The 22,648-nt window shown below is 31.1% G+C and overlaps 1 protein-coding gene across 1 annotated transcript in view; it reads left to right on the top strand.

Annotated features, from left to right (window-relative positions):
- Positions 1-22,648, top strand: part of mwh (multiple wing hairs) — a 287,193-nt gene that overhangs the window by 200,524 nt on the left and 64,021 nt on the right. The window contains exons 4-5 of the mRNA XM_085949887.1: positions 9,156-9,319; positions 9,733-9,837. Of these exons, the coding sequence (XP_085806013.1) occupies positions 9,156-9,319; positions 9,733-9,837 (269 nt within the window). The remainder of the gene's footprint in view (positions 1-9,155; positions 9,320-9,732; positions 9,838-22,648) is intronic.

Genomic DNA, 22,648 nt, shown 5'->3' with positions numbered 1-22,648 from the left:
AGGTTTTGAAATTCAATTAAACCCTACCTAATCCAAGCCATAGTAATTATACACCTAATAGTAAAAAAATATTCGTTTATCGAGGAATATTGTTTATCGATTATGGTTTTGGTATAGGCAGGGCTTAATGAATTTTTAAAAAACCAACCAACACCATCTGCAATATTATGTATTATTAATTCAACGAAAATAAATAAGTATGATTGAAAAAGTGTGCGATAATTTTGACGGATCGCACTTAGCATACCTAAACTATTATGGAAAACCATTAATCCCTAATTACTAACCGACGTCGCGGATCTCTCCATTATTTAGTTTTTATAACGTACTTAGACTTGCTAATAATTTAATGAACTATTTTTTTTATTCAACGAATAAGACAAGATTTGAGAATTTAACATTCTATATATTGAACATACACAATTTTAAAACATTAACGCATAGACATACTATAAAAAATCATTTTGTACAAAATAAATACGACACCCGACGAACATCGAACTTGGTTGTGACTAGGGATTCCAATCCCGGGATCCCGAGCTATTATTGATACCTATGAATCCCGGGATTAATAAACGTCATCCCGAAACTTTCGGGATTGATTTTTTTTATCAATTTTTATGGAAAATAAAATAAAAACGAAAATATAACAGAAAAAATACTTTTAATGACAAATAACTACATTAGAAATAAACTGAGTTTAAATGAAGTTTGATTTATACCCATGTGTGTGTTGCCGATTAATTTTATTTTTTCGCATAAATTAATAAAAATGAGAAAAATTGGAAAAAACAATGCTTCACACTATTAACAAAGTAATTCCACCATGATCTCATACGTTTTACGGCAGTTTCATATTTGGCTGACTAATTAGATTTATGAAGCGGAAAGGCCATAAGTACACCATGATTTGTTTTACTATTTTAAATCTCGCTAACCCATTCATTAAATCTTTACTATCAGAAACAGCAATCTCATATTAAATTCACATTATTATTTATATTACAATATTATTTACTCCATTAAACTTATGTATTTCCAAGATTAAACGTGTACAATATTAACAATAAATGTCTTAAATAGTATAAATTATACTAGATATTTTATTTTTGACCGATTTTATCAATGTTATTTGTAAATAAAAAAAAATTATATTAACAATGGAAAAAAATGCCAATCCCGGAATTGTCAAATTGTAATCCCGAAATCCCGGGATCAGAATTTTGGCGCGAGACTGGATTCCCTAGTTATGACCAATATATTAAAATTAACCAGTGAGTAAATTACGTTTTAATGCATATTAATTGTCTATAGAAAATCACAGATAATTTATGACTTATTCATGTAACCTGTTGTTTTGTTTGAACTTAATAATTCTCAGTTCTACTGACCCAATTATAAAGTTTATAAAATTAAAGTCATCATAATAATTCGGTTATTAATAATTCTTTTGTCTATGGAAGACATCCATAATAAAAATAATAATTAGTTCTTAGTCGAGATGCCAGAGCAATTTTTTAATAGAAGCCTCTCATTAATTCTCTCATTCCAAATCAACAATGCCTTAAACAAACAAATGAAATATTATTTAAATTGACCTTCTTTTTTCAATCCAAATAATATATTCAAACTTCAATGGCAATTGAAGAGTTGCACATTTTTTCATCTTATTTTAAGATATATCTAGGTTTACAAGCATTATTAAAATAATGATTGACATCATTGCATTCCGTTCGTTTGTTTCTTCATTCCTCTTGGTCATATAACATTACTTATCACATTTTTTTCACCCTCGATAGCCAAACAACTTAAGCGTCGGCCTTTAATGTTGCTTATCCCAGGTTCGAATCCTGGGTCTGACAAATACACATATTGTTTTTCAATTTGTATTTGAGTCAGAGTATGGATCTAATAGGTTGGGCAAATGGCTAACATCCATTTATCGTAAAAAATATTCTCTGTGGACGCCTATAATATTATGATCTTATAAGGATCAGACATTGTACCTATCACAAACGGACGGCAATCATAAAAATGTGCAATTATTAAAATCATGAATGACTTGTTGTTGTACCAGAAATATATGGCCATATATGACCGTGTATTAAAGACAGTTTAACTTCTTTGGGTCATATTATATTACTGACAAAAAGTCATGTTTAAATAAAACACGGTTCTTGTCGGTTTACACTTTACAGGAAGTCAGCAGCAAACAAATTTTGAAAATAGCCGATATACTGGATTATTTGTAAGGTTAGGTTAGGTTTGGTTTTAATTCTTGAATTCATGAATTTTGCCAAAATCAGCTATGAAAATTTAATTAATTTTCATTTTGAATGTAATAAAATTGGAGACCGAATACTTTACGGTCATCTCTTTCCAATAAGAAAGCTAACGGCGAACTGTGCCACGGTGAAATGTTGTACGTACAATTTACATGGAACCCATATATCCATGTTAGTATCTCGAGGGCTTAGTGTCAAACAACACTTACTATCTACAAAAGTGCAACTTTACAGGAGAGCCAAAAATCGATATTTTAGATTCTTGTAACTTAACAAGGGAAATGTTTATTAAAAACCTAATGTTAATATTTTATAATTTATTGTGTATTGTACATTTATCTTGCTTATGATGATGTTAAAATTTATAGGGATAGTTTTAAAAAAATATGAAAACAAGGGTAACTTATGTAATTAGCGTTAAACTTTACTGACGATTTAATAAAAAATTAGAAAAGATTGACATAACGTTGTTTGACTATCATGTAGCCGTAAATGTAAAATAACGTTATCTCAAAAAAAAAAAAACACTTTTTTGTAGATAACGTTTTCTGACTTTAAGCACTCGATCTATTGCCATTGCTTTTCGGGATGACCTCGTAGGATTCATTAATCCCCAACTTGCCTAATTTTTAACTAATTTTCTTTATTAATACTTTTCCATAATTCAAATGTGTCCGCTAATCTTCGTAGTTTATCTTGTCTTGTATCATTTCTTGCCAAAATATGTACATGAATTTAAATACAATGGTACTTTTTCACGGGTTAGCGCTGTTAACGTACTTGCGGATTTTATTCAAACTATGTTTTAGCGGCAAATGCAAGACACCTTCGTAACCATGTTACATATTTAACGGTTTACTGCCTTGGACTAGAGCAAAACATAGCAGATTAAAACATTGGCACGCAACCTATGTTAAATAACCTTATATATTATATTTGTCTTGATTTATCTGTCACGCAAGAGAGAAAACACACATAAACGTATAAACTTAGACTAACTTAAGAAGAAGACGTACTAATTGTTTAAGGTGATTGAAAAGATATTATACGTAAATGCAAATTATATACTCATTTTGAACAATATTTTTAAAACAAATGAATACTTATGGCAATTTACCATAATTCGCATTATGCACTGATGTCAGAAACATTTTATAATCTTAGTCCCCCGTAATTCAGTGCGTAAGGCGTTGGCCTTTCATCCGGTGACTCAGACTCAGGGTTTGATTCCCTTTGAGGTCACAATAATATATTTATGTGACTTTCTCAAAGCCTCGTGTTTGTGATTGTTTCACTTATATCACTACACTACTGTCATCGGGCCTCATGACCTCTTGTAGTGCGAAATATATATATTTTTTTAAAATAAAATCCAATAACATATCATATTTTCTTACTTGTGATGCGCGCTTAGATCCAACCGTTGTCCATCTAATTGGTTTGGGAGCGGAAATTAGTCGGATTAGTATATTTCTTCCACTGTGTATATCTGTCTACTTTTTATTTCCGTATTTCACACGGACGGTCGTAGGTATTGTCAGATAATAATAATTTAGTTTTATAAGTATGCTCCGTCACTTATACTCTTAACTTCGCATATGGCACTCATCTAAAGTAAGTCTAAAATTAAACAAAAATCAACTTATTGGCAGTGTCTTAAAATACATTTAAACTAAATGTTCAAAAACTATTTTTGAGACTCCTGCACTTGAGACTATAATATGGGCTTTATGCGACTGACTTTTTCTTACATAACAATTTATGGTACTACAACCCTTGCCGAGTTTTGACCTTCTTCAAAATCTCCATCCTGGATGATCCAGCACCAACACTCCCCAGTTCCAATGGCCGAGCAAATCTCTTATAATCTTATAAATCGGAAATATCAGCTGGTTGCCCGTTCAAGGAGCACAACTAATTTGCCATTGGTAGAGAACATGCTTCATAACTTTGCACTCCATCTCTAGGATAAAAATTATGTAAGTAATATTTTATAAAAATACATTTTTTACATATCTATTACTATATAATATTAGTACAAGTCATTAACATTTGATCTAATTTTATCCAAGTTAATCAAGCAAAGAGGCGTATCAGTGTAGTAAAAAGTGCAAAGTTATAAAACATAATAATATACTCTAATTCCAATTGGGCGAACAATAACGTCATTGAATCAAATTACTTTAGAATAGATATACATATTTCACTTATGTGAGCTTGAACGTAGGTAGACATTTAGCTCATTTGGTGTCCTTTTTTGTAATTATCTTTTTGACTATGTATATTGTGTTTTTGTTTAAATATGATGGTTGAGCTTTTTAAGTGGACTGTAATTATTTTGAGGGAAGATGAGTAGGTCGGATCTAGGGGTGGGGGCGATGGAACAGAGTGCCAGACACTGACCTTTGTGTTAATGTATGATGGCTCCGTGGTCTGGTTTCAACTTTGGCTCGCGTGGTGCTATTGTTTTGGGTCACCCGGTTCGTACACTCCCGCACTTTGTGACACAGTTTTATGGATTATATGTGAGGGTGTATGAATGATTATGATAGATTCTGAATGAGTCTTTATCTATTGAGTCAATCACTTAAGCGACGGAAAGCTATTAGAAGCCCCCACACGTCCACTATCGAGATGCAACTCAATGTTCCTTGTAACACCGTTTCTCATGATCCGTAATTGCTTATTGATTGTCTGGTAACAATAACACTGGGGATTAAGAGGTGGATGAGGAGATAAGGAGCGGAATGGGAACATAAATGACGCGACCATATGATAATATTGATAATACTGTTAGGTGAGTATATAGTTTTTGTTTACTTTTAAATCATACTTGTATTGTGAATGTATTGATTTATAATTAAAAATGTTTATTATATTGCATAAAAATAAATTAATTTGAATTTTAAATTATCAGTGATAATTTATTTTAATAACAAAAAGGTTCACAATGACTTTAATATAGTGGCGATTCACCGTTTCTATCGTTTTATCATTAACGCAGCTATTTTTGAACCGGCGGCAATTTATTGGAAGACCAAGCATTCGTACTGCTAATAAACGATTGCCATACTAAAGTTTTTATACTACTTAACACTATTACTTTCAACTTAAGTTACTAATATATTTTTTTATAGACTTAGTGTTGAAATTAATTCAAATAGTCTTTATTATTTTATTTTATATTTTTTTTCTGGTAAAATTTTGTAAAGTTTCCAAGTAATAATTATATTTTGAGACAATTCTTCTAATTTTTCAGACTAAAGCCTGTTTTTGAGAACTCTGATTAATAAATTTTATAATTTAAACGTTTTCGAATCGAAGTTATGGGATTTAGGCTCGAATCCGGAGTCTGGAAAATTTACACGTCGTTTTTCAGTGTAGGTTTATACCCAAAATATGAACCTGATTATGGCCCCCACATCCTGAAGCGGGCCCCCTGCCTATCGCTAAAGATAAAGGCAGTGTGACGCTCTACAGTAGCGTTTTCCAAATGGTGTAAGCGGTAAAGTTAATGTGTATATTTAGTGTTTTTTGTATATTTGAATTCATCTATTTGAATGATGAAGTTGTCGAGTACTTATCGATACACAATTAAAAATTGTATCGTACAACCACATACTATTAAATAATAATAATATTGAAGATAAATAGCGCCGCAGCCGACTTTTTTGTACTATTCGAGAGAATTTGTGATGTGTGTTTAAATCACTTATCTGGTCGATTCGCCACGCTGGGCCTTTCCTGAGCCTGGGCCTCCAGGCTAGAGCCCTGTCAGCCCCCCCCCCCTTTGTGGGGGCCATGAACCTGATAGTTTAACAAAGGTGGAAAAGTTTCTCGTAAAATAATGTTAAAATAAATTTCGGGCTATATTCAGATTGGGTTGTAAAACCAATGAAAAAATATTGTATATACGCGAATAACGTTGAAATACCCCCAATAAACTGTTAAATTAACCTTAACAATGATTTTTAACTTTTAATAATATAGTTCCAATATTCAAAAATTATCAACATTAAATTTATTAATCTATAATAATTTATTATATTACATTGCGTCAGCATGTCCGAATATAAGAGGATGATATTATAGGCCTCCACGGAGTGGAAATTGTATTGTCAAATTTTATTTTTACGAGAAATGGATATATTAGCCACTCGAACAACCTATTAAGCGCCAGGTAGACGGCAGTGATTTGCCTGCGCGGTGTATTTCGGTTTGCGCGAGCTACAGTTTTCCATTCGATACACACAGGCGTTCTGATACAAACTGGTTTGCGCAGGTAGCTTGACTGTGGTAAAATATGAGCTTCTAACCGACACCTGGTCCAAATACTGTGTTTTTTAGACCAGGAACCCGAACCCGGGCGTCTATCTATATTAAAAATTAGTATAAAAGAAACATAAATGCAATTAAACAAACACACTCGTTCATAAAAGACTTGACTAATTTATTTTTTAAATAGTTATCCAATTCAATGTTATTGATTAGGTATTTCAATTATATTGTGATTTTTTTATATTTTTAATACTAGAATAATTTAAATCAAAGGCACAATCAAAACATAATCATTTTATTGGGCAAGCATGATCAATGGTTATGGCCGATTATCCACGCTATTTTGATTTTTATTTTCAATTCAACAAGCATCATGTACTTAGACTGAACTCAGAAGAGCTTAGAATCTATGACATTGACCATTGATCTATTGCGTGTAGATGAAACGTTTTAATAAAAAAACGTTGCCATGCCAATGCAAAACCGTGCCAGATTTTCTTATTGGCTGTCTTGTGACAGGAAGAAAAAAATGTATCAATGTCTTTTTACTTTCGACTCTAGTTAAATTGTAGAGTTTGTATTTTATCTAATATAAATTTTCATCCACGTGCAATATATCAATTATTTTGAAATGTATTTTAAATTGGTGAATTAGGCAAAACTACTAACATGGTTTCTTTTTAATATTTATTTTTAAGATATTTTTGCTGGGTAACTCTTTTTCTCGTATCCTCAACTATCGTAAGCCGTGATTCTTTTCAACAGATATATCTCTCCGCAATCCCTGAATTCAGTCGTCCGTTAGCTAATCTCTGTCGCGTACAAAAACTCGACTTTCGCTCACCTCAAACAGTTTGACATTTTGATAATTTATCACTTAAAGGATTTGCAAGTCGTTACTGCCAATATAAATTTGGGTTCACATACGTAGTCATTTAGCTATTCAGGATGTTGTTCCATCACACACAACACCACCACAGGCTACTAGGTCTAGTAAAACAGGTGGTAATCGCCCATATCACTGACACTTTGATAATTAATAAACTACATGAAAATGATTACTTCATATTGCTTTGTAAAATCTGTAAAATATAACTACAAAAACACCTATCTAGTATTTTGACATTCGGTCGTTTTCTTGATTGAGTCATAATGACAAAGATACACTATATCTTACGTTCCGTCTACGTACAATACATCAATGTGTAACTCCTATTAAAAGTGACGAGTATTTTGGCTTTGAACTTATAAAATACAATGGAGTCAATTTGTACGAGGATTATCTGATTGTCGGTAGAAGAAAAGATTTATAGATAGTGATACAGGAAAGCTATTAATATTCTGTAGGCATTGTCTCTTTTGATTACTATAAAAGCATTATTATTTACCTATTTTGGTTAAAATGTAACAGTTCTTCTATTATAACAGACAATAACATTTATTGTTCAAAAGAACATTGAGAGTATTTTTATAAGTTGAAAGTATAATTCTGAAATACTTCAGGAACAGACTTACCTATTAGAAAAATCATGAAAAAATATAGTGTCAGGCGAGACTCGAATCCATCAAATTCCAGCCAATGTGTTTTACTAATTTAGCCACCTATGTAATTATAAAAAAAAATTAACACTAGACTGAAGCATTTCTCAAATTGTTTTAAGACCAGCTTTTATGGTTCGAATCAAGAAACCAATAATAGGTAGAATTGACACTTCATAACTTTGCACTCTATTTATTTATTACTACATATTATATTACAAATGAATATCATTTAATCTAATTTGATGCGAGGTAATCAGGCAAAGAGGCGTATCAGTGTAGTAAAAAGTGCAATAAAAGTGCAAAACATATACTCTACCTACCTTAATTCTCTTCATTCCATCAGAATCTCTCCGAAGTCCCGATCCGGATTGGGGTTGAAGCCCATCCGGCATTATAATTTGTTAAGATTTTTTCTATGTAAATTTATTGTTTTGTGTTCTGAATTACATTCAAAGAGTCTTTCATTCTACGAAAAATAAAATAGTTTATTAAAAATTATTATTTTTATTGATCGATTATAGACTTGTAAAGACTAAATAATTTAAAAATCTACATACAACAAAAAGGTTATATCTAGATAGATAATGGTGAGCCTTAACATGGTCAAAACGACCTATGTAATTATTGTATTTTCACAATAGGTTTAAGATGAAATTTTCAGATTTTTAAATAAAACTGTCTCAATTGTAAATAATATCAATATATTTTTTTCATTGTAGCAATTAATTGTAATGTTGATTGAGCATAAATATCAATGTTTTTTTCATATTATCTATGTATAGGTGTTTTTTGAATTATTAATAACCATATCCTTACTTTTTCGTACAAGGTGGTTGTTGGTAATTTTAAACAAACACAAACACCCAGGCTTTGAGAAAATCACATAAATATTATGTCCTGACCGGCAATGGAACCCAGTTGGGGTCAATTCTCTCGGGTGGAAGGCCAGAGCTTTATACACTATACCACGAGAGCCGTTTTAACTATCTATGTACAGGTTAATAATAATTGTTTGTAATAAACGATATAAATTTCTTTTTTTTTCTCCAGGAAAAACAGCGCCCGCCTACTTACAACCCCGAAGACTACGCAACAGCTCTTCGAAAATGGGGAAAGCGTCAGCCTGGAATTTCCGCCCACCAGACCCTCACAGGATCCACAAATCAACTAGACACTCCACCATCACCAAGTTCACATTCTGATAAAGACTATAGGTGAGATATTAGTTTTTCTTATCTCATGAAAAATCATGGAAACTCATTTCCTATAAAATTTCCATTCAAATGTTTTAGCCTGCAAGTCATGGCACGTCTAACTTAACAATAAAATGTGTCCATCCATTTGTTTGGTTATAAGGTTATAACTCAAAAACTGCTGTACCAATTCTGATGAAACTTACATTAACATTACTAACGTAGTAGAAAACCTTTATCTAAAAAACTCAACATCTTATAAACAACGCACTTACAATAATTAATATGTATATTATTTGGAGAGTCACAGGTTTTAAAGCACGTGTACAGAAATCAAATATTTTATTAATATGAATCAGTATGTCGCTTCGTTGTTCCTTTGTTCTGAATGACTAACTTACTTACACATATATATTATAATGTTTTGTCCTCAGGAATCCTTGCATGAGTCCAGGTGGTGAAATGAGCCTCAGACAATTCGGATCGCTGAGTGAACTCCTCACAAAACTTAGAGCTGATCTCCGGCTTGCATTTCCAAGGTTTGTTTCATTTTTTTATATAATACTTAATAAATAGTAGTTTAAAAATTGTATCGCAAAAAAAATCTTCGAAGATAGTGCTTTTTGAGCTATGAAGAAATCAATTATTGATGACCCTGTTTGCAGAACAGTTAATAGATTTCTATGTGCATTATTGTCATGTATTTACAGATCATAAAATTATTCAGTTTACCACTAAACTTTAACCGAACTATAATTTCATTGGTTGATTTCCATTTTACCAAGGGAGCACGAAATTAATGGAAACCACCTTACTCTGTCGGGTGTGTTATAACAAGGTACAGATCGCAGATGTAAAAAAATATTGGAAAACTTAAAAGGGCCCACATGCCAAACGAAGGTCAAAATGGAGAATTTTATGGTATTTTCAAACCATTAACCTGAAAATTCCTTAAACGTTGTAGATAATCTATTTATATAATTTTTAAGCCTTATTACCCTTTATATTTATTTTAAACATTTGATGACTGCAGAAAGTATTTTTATTGCATAAAATAGTATTCTTTTAAACCTCTCAATGTAATGTTTTAGAATGTCATATTTCAGTAAATCCATGAGCAGTTATGTTAAGATTTTTAAGATTTATTAATTTTTAAACGCATTTATAAAACTATTAGTAAAATTTATGTTGAAATTATTATAGTGAAATATTTAGGATAAAAATTATATTAATTATAATCTCTGTGATCCCAAATTTTACAAGAATTGGGCATTTATTATTAGTTTTTATTATTATATTATATACAAAGTACTAATTATTGATATATTATTCCTGAATAGTTGGTATAGTGAAAGAAAGGGAGGATCCTGTGTCTTTCTGTGCATCCAATATTTAAGCAGAGACAAATACCTATTTATTAATAATCCAACATGTAGAATTTATTATAATTTATATAATTATTTCATAGATAAATATTATAATATAGATTTTATAAATTCATACATTTATGAAAAAAATATATTAAGGTTAGTTTAGTATTACGTTCGCAAAATAATTTTGAATGGATGAACGCTAATGATTCTGAATAATAATAATTTGCACAATCAATATTGTATTAGTATTTTAAATAATGATATGAATGCGAAAATATTGAGGTCACGCTCTGAAGAATCAAATATAAAAAATAAACTTATTCGTATCATTAGTAATTTTGACGTACTAGTTTCGGTCAATTGTAGTGGGTGTTGAATTTTTGCAGGATACGTCAAAAAAACTCCCATTTCGCTAATGCGTTATAAACATTTTGAATCATATTCATAACATAAAAACAGTTTTTTTTTCCTGTTTCGTCTTTTACTTTCGATTGGGTTGCTCGATATGACAGCGCCTGTACACATACATAGATTTACTGCCAACAAAAGTACCTATTCAAATAAATATTTTGCGACAATTACTGTTTACACACAAAAACGCTGATCGTCGGGCCAACATCGGGGTTTTGTGTCTTGAGTATATTTTTTTTATTTTTTTCGTATATTATATATATTATTTGTCAGGTTCAATACTATAATTCTACTGCATATGCGCACATATCGCGCAAGTAGCAAACCACAGTGTGGATTGTTTTAATTTCAAGTCCAACCATGTAAATCGCTCGATTCTCATAACAATGTTAACAATAATAAAATAGAAATCATAGATTGTCACTTAATTTTTTTTTGTATTCATTCATTTAAACCAAATCATAATGCATACTCGTATTATATAATTTGACTATGTTGTGTTTTAGGTACAGAAATATAAGTATTACACAGCTATGTCGATTTGTAATTAATGAATAACTGTGTAAGTACGTTAGTGTACGTAAAGATAAGATAGTTTACACTGTTTACAGTGATGAAGAGAACTTCACGCCCAGTAAGCAAACATTGAAGACAAATATGTTGAATATTATCTCTACTCTTACCACACACATTCATTTTCTTCAATATTGCAGTGTATAATTTTTTTTCAAATAAGGTTTTGCTGTTGTCCCGCTAAGTAAAAGCTTTTAAGTAAAAGAGACTAAATGCAAGCCACTAACTTGACTTATTATACTGATAATGCAAAACCCGCTTTAAGCACCGCCTTCGTATGAGAATCTCAATCAGTGTAATGTATGATAGATCAATTTTGACGTAATCTACTTTACGCACATGATCTCTGGATATAAATAAAAACATAACACACGCCTCGGCAAGGAAAATTGCAACGCGTTCAACACTTTGCGTCCACATACAATTTCACTCTAACAAATTCACAACTACCAGATGTGATAAACCATAACATATTAATAATTCCAAAGAAGTAGCTTTATATACTAATGAGTATACACAAAATTGAATCAATTGAATTAGTATTCACGTCAATTCCATCTTACAAAAGGCTTAAGAATTTGGAAACTAATTAATTCTAACAAACCATACAATATTATTAAATAACATGTTTTAATTAAAGTCAATTAAAAGTCTAAATTAAAAAAAATTTAAGTTAAAAGCATATTTGCTCCTCAGTTAAGAAAATGGCTCCTCCAAGAATCCCTGTCGCTCGCCATTCTGCGTACATCTTTTCAGGTCATGCTAGCATCGCGTTGTTTTGCGGTATACACTCTGTGGATGGTATTTATTGGGATTTCCAGAATACTGGAATCCGGTAGGCTTGAAGAATAGATGGACTGGGTTTAAACTCTCTTGAAAAAACAAAATGGACGATTCCGACTCTTTCTGTAAATTGAATACAAATCTTTGACAACTGAAATAACGATTGACTAATAAACCTCTAGAATTTTTAATATAGTTTATATTACCAGTTGTGGGTTTACCCAGTAAATTTTATTGGTTATTATATGTACAGCTATTACTAAGATATTCTCTGAATCATGTATGATAAATAGATATTTTATTGTTTTATTAACTACTACATAAATGACAGTCTCTAATATATGAAGTCTAAATAGGTATACGACAGTTAAAGTGTAGAAACATACTAACATTTAAATTAGTTATAAATCATTATCAATTATGGATTCATTTGTAAGTTGTAAGTTCAATCAAACAGTAGGTATATTATTTCATATTTTTTTTAGATGTCACGAAGATATCCCTTAAATCTTGTATTTGTGACGAATGTATGTTATTGTTTTTTTTTTAGTAAATACATAAGTACTTAATAATCTTGGCATGACTTATCGTAACCTTAACATTAATAATAATAACAACACACTAAATATAAAATAATGGAATTAATGTAGCCTGTGAAAGGAAGGGGCTGTATGAATTATTTTTCATAGACAGTCACTCAAATACACATATCTATATTTAGTTTTATGAAAAATCGTGTATATTTACATGTATTACTTAAACATCAGCCAACGATAATTAATATGACGACCGTAGCATGAATAGGTTTTGCGCTGTAAATGACAGGTATCAATGGCAAGAAATTTTCATCTGTTATTAACTTAAGGAGTTCATAAATAAAATTTAATATGTTAATATGCGAAATAAAACCTATAATAAGGTAATTTTCCTATTTAAAGATAACAACAAAAATATCCTACAAACACTTCTCCGCCAAACTATACAGCTAGAAAAAAAATAGGAACCTACCTGATTAGTTTTCTGTATTGTTCAAATAGTTCTGGAGATTTTTTTCCCAAATAGCAGTTATAAACGTACATGACATCTAAATTATTTGCGTACTTACTAAATACTAGACGACAAACTCTCATTGTTTTAAATTTCTCACGGCGATATTTAAGACAGATTTAAGTCTGTTTTATGTTTATTTATATTGTTAGTTACAGTTGTCGTTATGTTTGTTGGTGTACATTAAAATGTATTACCATTCTTATGAAAATAATATTATTTGTGCTTTGTCAATTATGATATCATTAAAATGAAGAGGCATGTCATCGTGTACCTTGGCTCATTAAATAAACTTCACCATATGGGCCTACACGAGTGGAGGTTTTTTATTAACAGATTTCGTTTTTACAAGAAATGGATGTTAGCCACTTGCTCAACCTATTAGGTCTATACTCTGACTTATACACAAATTGAAAAACAATATTTTTTAAACTTGCCAGACCCAGGATTTGAACCTAGGGCCCACGACGTTAGAGGTCGACGCTTAAACCACGCAGCCATTGTGGGGCCGAAAAATAGTTACACAAATATGTATTTGTTTGAGTAGGTATCGATATATTATTGGATGAGTTTTCCATCACGTTAATAATAATAAATAAATAATAATAATTAAACAAACTGTTTTCAAACTTCTGGCCATTAGTTTGGGATCTCCGTTCAGCAACATCGATATTAAATTGATCACGTAATAAATGGATGCGCTTGCATTCTGTGCGGTTCCATCAACTCGATAATACCACCCTTCCACTGCGGCTGACGCTACTTGTTAGCAACTTATTGCACTCTTTGTCCTGCAAATCATCTTCCAAACTCAAAAAAAACCATCGATTTTATTTGTATTAACAAAACATACAAGGGTTTGAACTCCGGCTATTTTTTGTACAATATTATGTTTCATATTATATTTACAAGAAACATGGCCGTGTGCACTAAATTACAAATTTTACAAAAAACCCAAAAGCGGATTGACTTTTACATTACATATTTTATATGACAACTATTTTTTCATCTGTCATCGACTTTTGTTTTACGAAAATTTTGTTTTTAAAATTGGAACAGTGCAACAGTTGTAATAATTTATTTAATTTATTCTATTTTAGGAAAAGATTTTCTCATCAGGCAATTTTTAATTTGTTATTTTTTTAAATATTGATTATATTGACGACAAGGAAAAACATAACGTCTTATTTAAATATTAACATCTTTATTATGATTCATACAGTTTAATGCAGATATAACTGTTAAATGATTTTTCATATTAAAAACCATCTCACTCGAAATATGCAATATCATTATATCTATCTGAAACTCAAATTAACCTAGATATTGTGTAAACAATAATCAAATATCAATTAAACAAATTTAATTCATTTTACAGATAATAAACTTTACATACTATTAATTTAAAATGTTCACACATGACATTTAAAAACAAATAAATAGGTAGGTGCAGTATTAAACAGTAGAAAGAATAAATACACAAATTATAAATTAGATACAAGGAAGTACACCGAATGTGATAAGTAGACCTAATTTTACGAATTTATAAAACAAAGCCCACCTATATTTATCATTACATAGGTGGAATATATCAACATCGTTGAACAAAACTATTACCCTCCCAATTGGCATTACCAATGTATATAAATATTAATATAATATTTCTTGTAGTTATTACCTATATACTAAGTTTTTATCATTTTTTAAAAGCCATTATATGGAATAGTATTTACATATTATTATAAACCCACAACGTTTTTATTTTATTATGCAATACTATAGGATATAGTATTGTTTCTGCTTCATACGAAAATTGAATTTTCAACGATGGCATGTCATGTTGTGAATATGCACTTTTGAAAAATATAATACAAAGGAAAACCATGAATCGTCAAAAGTGATCACCAATATTTGTACCTATAGATTGTTTAGATTATAACCCGTAAAGAAAAAAATGTTTTATATCAACTATTTTTTTGATTCTAATAAGATCAAAATTGTGGGCATCCACAGAGTGGGGGTTTTTTATTTTATTTATTATTTTACGATAAATGGATGTTAGCTACTTGCTCAATCTATTAGGTCCATTCTCTGACTCATAACACAAATTAAAAAACAATATATGTATTTGCCAGACGCATGATTCGAATCTGGGACCAACGATATTATAAACCGACGCGTAAGCCCATGGCCCCCACATCCTGAAGGCCAGGATGTTTGCCGGCCACCCTACCTATCACCGAGGTTAAGAGCAGTATGATGCTCTATAGTAGTGTTCCTCAAATTAATAGTATTCCGCGGAACCCCAGGATTCCGCGAGGTAAAATGAATGGTATTCCGTGTGTTTTTTAAGATTTATTGTATTTTCAAATAAATCCACGTAATAAATCCCATTCACTGCTGACTAGATAATGATTTTTAAACTACCACATTTAAAATGCACGTTAATTATATCGATCGGCCACCTGGTCATTATGCGCCAGGTGCGTCTTCAGCGTCCAAAGTATTAAATTATTGATTTGTGGGCACACGGCATCATATCATAAAGCTAAGCATTGATCGCGATCTCCTTTTATGCTAGCCAAGTAACATGCGACTCTTCGCCATATTGTATAAATATTCATTCTATTACTCTGGGAACACATAAAATAATTATAAAATTAATTTCTGCACGTGCATTATCTTTTAATTATGTATATCAATCATCATAATATCATCCCACAGGCGGCTCTCGTGGTGCAGTGCGTAAGGCGCCTTCCTTCCACCCGAAAGTTCCTGGGTTCGATTCCCGGTCAGGACACACAATATTTATGTGTTTTTCTCAAAGCCTGGGTGTTTATGATTGTTCAAAATTACTAATAACCACATACATTACATCGTACATATTTTGATATGTTAATATTCATGCCGGGCTCCCGGGCTAGAGCCCTGTCAGCCCCCCTCACTTGTGGGGGGCATGTGTAATGCCATTTAGTATTGAAGGTATTATATTATTGCATTATAATATGTTTACTTATTTTCTTCGTTATTTTTAATATAGTCTTCTGTTTTATGTTAGCAATCTTCTCTCTTATTATTAAATTAATTTTAATTTGAAAAATTACAAGGTAGGTGGTACCTACCGGTTTAATATCGATGAAATCAATAGATTATGTACACGTATAAGGGATATGCATTTAAATGGATAGTTAATAGGCATTCAGAAACGTAATAAGGTATAATATGGGTTTCCATTTCTCGTGAAGCTGAGTCGTGATACATTTCTCCACAAGGTCGTTGTAAACAATTATTTATAGCGAGTAGTTATAAAGAAAATGAAATATTGCTTCTTCGAAAATGCTTACTCTTGTGTATTATTATTGTTTTCTATTAGAGGTTGTATCACTGCAGTGAGCTGAATAATATGCAATCATTTTAATAATAAGTTCAATATAAAATATTTATAAAAAAAACTTTGGTTTAAAGTCGTAATAGTTTAAACTAATTGTAAGTGCATTTTTTTAGTTTAGGACACACGTTATTTGGAATAACGTCAGAATCATACATATAATTGTACCTGTCAAAACTTTAAACTACGTCCATTGTAATCCTATCCTACCCTCTGAGTTACGCAAAACAAAAACTAAACGAAGATACCACTCCCCATACCGTACACAGACGTTTTTGAAACATTCAAGAAAATAGCCAAAACTGAAACAGATAGTTTATTAAAAGAACAAGGTCTAACAAAAGGGAAAAAGTACTTTCAAAGTTATTACAATCCTGAAACCAAACTATGGTATACCAATAAAATGCTAAATAGAGAAACAATCGTCACAATCAATCGCTGCAGAGCAGACCATTATAATCTTGCCTCATCCCTGGCTCGCTTGGGTATAATAAATGACCCTGGGTGCCGGTGCGGAAGTGAGACTAAAGATGTTAACCACGTAGTTTGGCAATGTTCTTTGTATGACACCCAGAGACAGCGGCTTCTTAAAGATGTAAGTAAACAAAACTACCAATTGCCACTGGATCTCACGATATTTTTGGCTCGGCCGAATATCAAGGCGTTCCAGTGTGTCCAAATGTTTCTGAGTGAGTGTGGCCTACAAGTCTAAACTTCTTTTCTTTTTCTCTTTTTTTTTTTCTTCTTCCCTACCGTAAATTTGTATTGTAATAACTGTATGAGAAATTATTGTAATAATGTGTATATATAGTGTATGTTAAAAAGTAAAGCTAAATAAGACTCAATTGAGACTTCAGAGCTTAAAAAAAAAAAAAAAAAAAAAAAAAACGAAGATACCATAGAGCTATGGAACCACAGATACACAACATCCGCCACAGGATCAATAACGCAGAAATTTATTCCAAACATAAACTGTGCCATCACTCTTGCCAGGAACTTAAAAATATCACACGAACTCACACAGATACTAACAGGCCACGGATCGGTGCGAGCTTATCTAAAAAGATTTAAATTGAGGGATGACGACTGTTGTCCATGTGACGGCAACACATCTCAAACTGTGTGGCATGTCATCAACGACTGCCCTATACTAGAAAGGGAGCGATGGACTCTCAGGACTCGATGTAGACAACATAATCACGAAATTGACCTCCAAAAGCCTCACGAAGCACTAAGCAATAGAACAACACAAGAACACTACACAAAATATTTAATCCTGGCCATAAAGAAAATTAAAGATATAAATGGAGGCACCTAATTAGCCCCACATCAATGCAACTAACCCACCCAACCACCTTGTACGAAAAAACAAGGGTATGGTTATTATTAAAAAAAAAAAAAAAAAAAATCCTACCAGTAAACTTTTTAGTGAATAAGCTATCAACTCAACTACTGAAAAATTAAAAATATCGTTACAAATCTACTGATATTGGGGACTATTTTATGTTTTAATTGATACAGCAATACTGATTTTGATTTCTAGACGAGATCATCTTTCAAAACCTTTATTAAATTATATTTTTATTTCCTCAAACAATGGCTGCCATTTTTTTTATATTTATTGTGTTTACACTGTTTACTTACTCACGTCCATTTATAAAAAAAAATTCAAGTACTTAATAATGTATTGGCTGCTTATCTTCCCATTGTGAACGATTGTATTTTCATATGCCTTGCAAATTGTCAAATAATTTTCATAGTCAAAATATGAAATTCTCTTCTAATAAACCTACGACCCTTAGTTACTTGTAGCTAACTTGATCAGAAGTCCAGCACTTTTTTTCGCTTTACTTTCATAATATGCTTAGTCTCCAATCTCCGTCTATGTATATCAGTGGCGAAAGGGTGGAGGTAGGCTGTTAGGATCCGACATAAATAGTGCACACTAAGCTTTATCAGTCAAACGTATTTGGTTTCATTGAACTAAGACAATAATGTGTAGATCGGGGATGGCGAACCTTTTGACGTACGCGTGCCAAAATTTCCCTAATAATATTTTTCAACTGTCTAATGTGCCAAGTAGTTTTTCATGGCGAAAAAAAAAGTTTAAAACATCAATTGAGTTCTTGATGTTCTATCTTTTGTCGTATTTCTAGCTGAATCCGTATCTTTTATTCTTTGAATATTTTTTTCCTTCTTTTCAAGTTTCTCAAAGAGATCGTGGAAGCATTAAAACCACTCTCTTTTCATATTATATTCTCCATCACTGAACGGTTTTCTATTTTTAGAGATTATATGTTTGTGGCAAAATAACGAGCAGTTATTATATTTGAATAACTGCCGATAATTAATTTATATAAGTAATGATCATTCTTGATACGTAATGATTATTTTCTATACAATTCGATTTGTCGTTTATGCATGATTTTCTTCGTTTCCATTTGCGCATCGATTGGTAAATATAATATTAAAAACCGAAGAAAATACACATGGCTATGTCGTCATTATTTTTTTAATTTAATTATTTATTGTAACAAATCCTTATAAAAAAATCATTTTTTAAATATATATATAATATGATAGTACCTAATTTCCTTTCTCTTCCAAATGAAACATTCCCGTGCCATAGGTTCACCATCCCTGGTGTAGATAGTATTAATCCTGTGTAATAATCCAAGCTATATTGGGTAATAAATAATTGTTATTGGATCGCCCACAGCATACGTATATTATTATGGTTTGTTTTAGGCAGAGTTTAATTGAATTTTAAAAACTAATGAGCTCCATCTTCAAATTGTATTCTTAGTTCAATGAAAACAAATACGTATTACTGACAAAGATCAGTATGCATTATTGACGTCTAATTTTAACAGCCTACCTCCATCCTTCGCTACTGATGTAGTTATATAGAAGAAGGATTTCTTAAACACCTTGCACAATTGCTGTTTCACTATACTTCTGGCAGTGGGGCTCATGGCTTGCTGTAGTCTTAAAAAATAAAAGAAAAAATAAAAAAATCTTTAGTATGTAGTATGAAAGAAATATTTAACCTGTCCATAAAACAATAGTAAGAAAATTCTATTGACATTGATATTTTTCCATAATAATGTTTTATATTAATATATTTTTAAGTTAATATAAACATACCATTTTTTATTACTACTTGTACAATGTCTTTTATTTTCACTCTTTGCTACGACAGTAGTTTTTTTATGAATATTTTCATTGCCTCAACTTTTCCATAAAATTCCATCACGCTCGCATTGCGTGAAGATGTCATAAATAAGTAAAATTATCATATAAATGTAATAGACACCATTCCGTCATTAGCATGCATTGTTCGAACCGAAGCACAAAGCTGTATACACAATAAAAAATATTATAATATCACCTTTATAAATTAATAAAATTACCGCCCATATTATTAAGTAACATTATTTATCTATTTTTTTACATAAAATAAAGTATCATAAAGATAACACTGTAGACGTTACATGGGTTTCGTAAGCAATTAATTTGTAATACAGGTCAGGCCAAGGTACGAATCTGTGAATTTTGATCGTAGTGGCAGTCATTGCTTATAGGTACTTCGAATATAATATTATAATAAACTGTTTGTAGAAAATGACGATTATTGCATATTGAAATACATGGTAATAATTTCAACTAAATATGTAATCAAAATCTTCATTAACTGCTAACAAGATAAGCAATAACTAGCACTACTATCGGAACTCGCATTTTAGTGCCGTGTGTTTAGTCTAGACGGCTTTTATATCAGCAATAGTCTACGCACAAATTATAATTTCATATATAACGTAATAGCGTATAACAGTGGTGGCGAACCTATGGCACGGGTGCCACCAGTGGCACGCGAGACGATTTTGCATGGCACGCGTTTGCAGAAAAAAAAATACCTATAATAATTATAAATGACAGATCGCATTATATAAAAAATAAGCATTACGTTTAATCTAAATATATAATTGGATAGGTCTGTCCTTAGACTTTATGCGTCACATATAATATTATCACACCAACCACATCAGGCGTCGGGGGATGCCGCGCCGTGAACCTTTAATTTTGATCGATTTACAATGCTTGCGTAGCTGTAGCGAGAGAAGGTCTCATCTGATCGGAACAATTCTGGTGTGAATTTGTGCGTAAAAAACCAAACTAATTAATACACTAACAAACAATTTGATTTCTACCCATAAAAAATGACTGCACCAAATAATAAATAGAAACATGGTGACGCTAGTAATAGTAATTCTGGCAGATAGTTTCGAAATTGGTGGACCGAAATGTATGGTATAATTGAAAAAAAGTGATAAAACTATATGTGTGCTATATTCTGTGAGTTCTAGAAATTTTGTGAGCTCATTTTTTAACAGTATTTTTAAAAATCTATTTCCCCCCCATGAAAAACTCATCAAGCCATTCAGTCTCGGCACTTTGACAGTTGAAAAATAATATTTGGGAACATGTCCACCAGTGGCTATCATTGGTTTACATCCTTAACTGCTGCATAATTATTCTGGTCACAATACCTATATGCTTTTTGTGTTATTATGTTTAAAATGTATTTTTCTCAAAACTATAGTTTAATACTTACACGCTTATTCTTCTAAGCTCTATATATTACTTATCACAATGTGCAGTTCTTACCTTTTGTTACAGCAAAGCAAATCATTACTCAAATAATTCATGGTAACATTTTACAATCAAAGAAAAAACATATCAAGCACGCATGTTGAGTTTATTAGTAGGGTAAGTGCAGTGAATGTGGAATACCCTTTTTATTTTTGACTCCAGTCGTCAAATTAATAGTATCGTTTTAAACATTAATTTTATAAATAATTTAATTGGGTATATGTAGTGAAAAGATGTAGGTATAATAATATAAACTTTATTTTATTTTTAATAAAATTAAAAAATGAGTAAATTCTACAATACCTGCTTAATAAAGGTAATTTTAAATAGTACTTAGAAATAGTAGATAATGCATCGTTCAGTTAAAAAACAATATTTTCCACAATATTCGCAAATAAGGATCCATTCAGCATTGTGACAAACTTTGTGTGCCCAATTCTGACAAACTTCACACTACCTATCCATACAATTCTTTTACCTTTTTTTTACAAATATGAATAATAAAGTACTTAAGACATTAAAATAAATAAAGTTATTTCATAGCCCATTTTGTATAATTATGACTTTAATTGCCCTCTTCGTGGAGTTTTTATTGTTTAGGCATTAATAACCTATAAAAGCCAATGAGAATATTAATTAGTGATAAATTATACAAAATTAAGCATGTACGAATATAGTCCACTTTACTTTCAATAAAGTATTCCACATTACCAACTTAAAGGCTAAAATCTTTTATAAATCACTCTGTGATATTTAATCTACCTAAAATAAGAATAAAATTACAATCAGTTACAAATAATTCACTTACTCTTTGCCGGATTTTTGGCAAATCAAACACGACAGTGAAAAAATTATCACATTCAAAATATGTATGAAACGATAGATTAAAAAAATATGGCTGACGTAAACTATTTTATTACTTTTAACATTAAACTAGATATCAAACTATTTAATTAAATAAATTACGCCCATATTCCAAAATCCCTGAACTTACCCTAAGTTCTTGATATTCAGTCTTATTTTCATTGATAGTGCATTCGCTGCATTGAAAAACGTCACGAATGCACCGCTCGTGACGCGTGTAATGATAATTGCAAGAGAAAACATTTTTGATTCTCACGA

Source organism: Rhyacophila brunnea, unplaced genomic scaffold (genome assembly GCF_057557595.1).
Source record: "Rhyacophila brunnea isolate RB1 unplaced genomic scaffold, BYU_Rbru_1.0 scaffold_22, whole genome shotgun sequence".
Classification (NCBI taxonomy): domain Eukaryota; kingdom Metazoa; phylum Arthropoda; class Insecta; order Trichoptera; family Rhyacophilidae; genus Rhyacophila; species Rhyacophila brunnea.
This window is presented reverse-complemented; position numbering and strand designations above follow the sequence as displayed.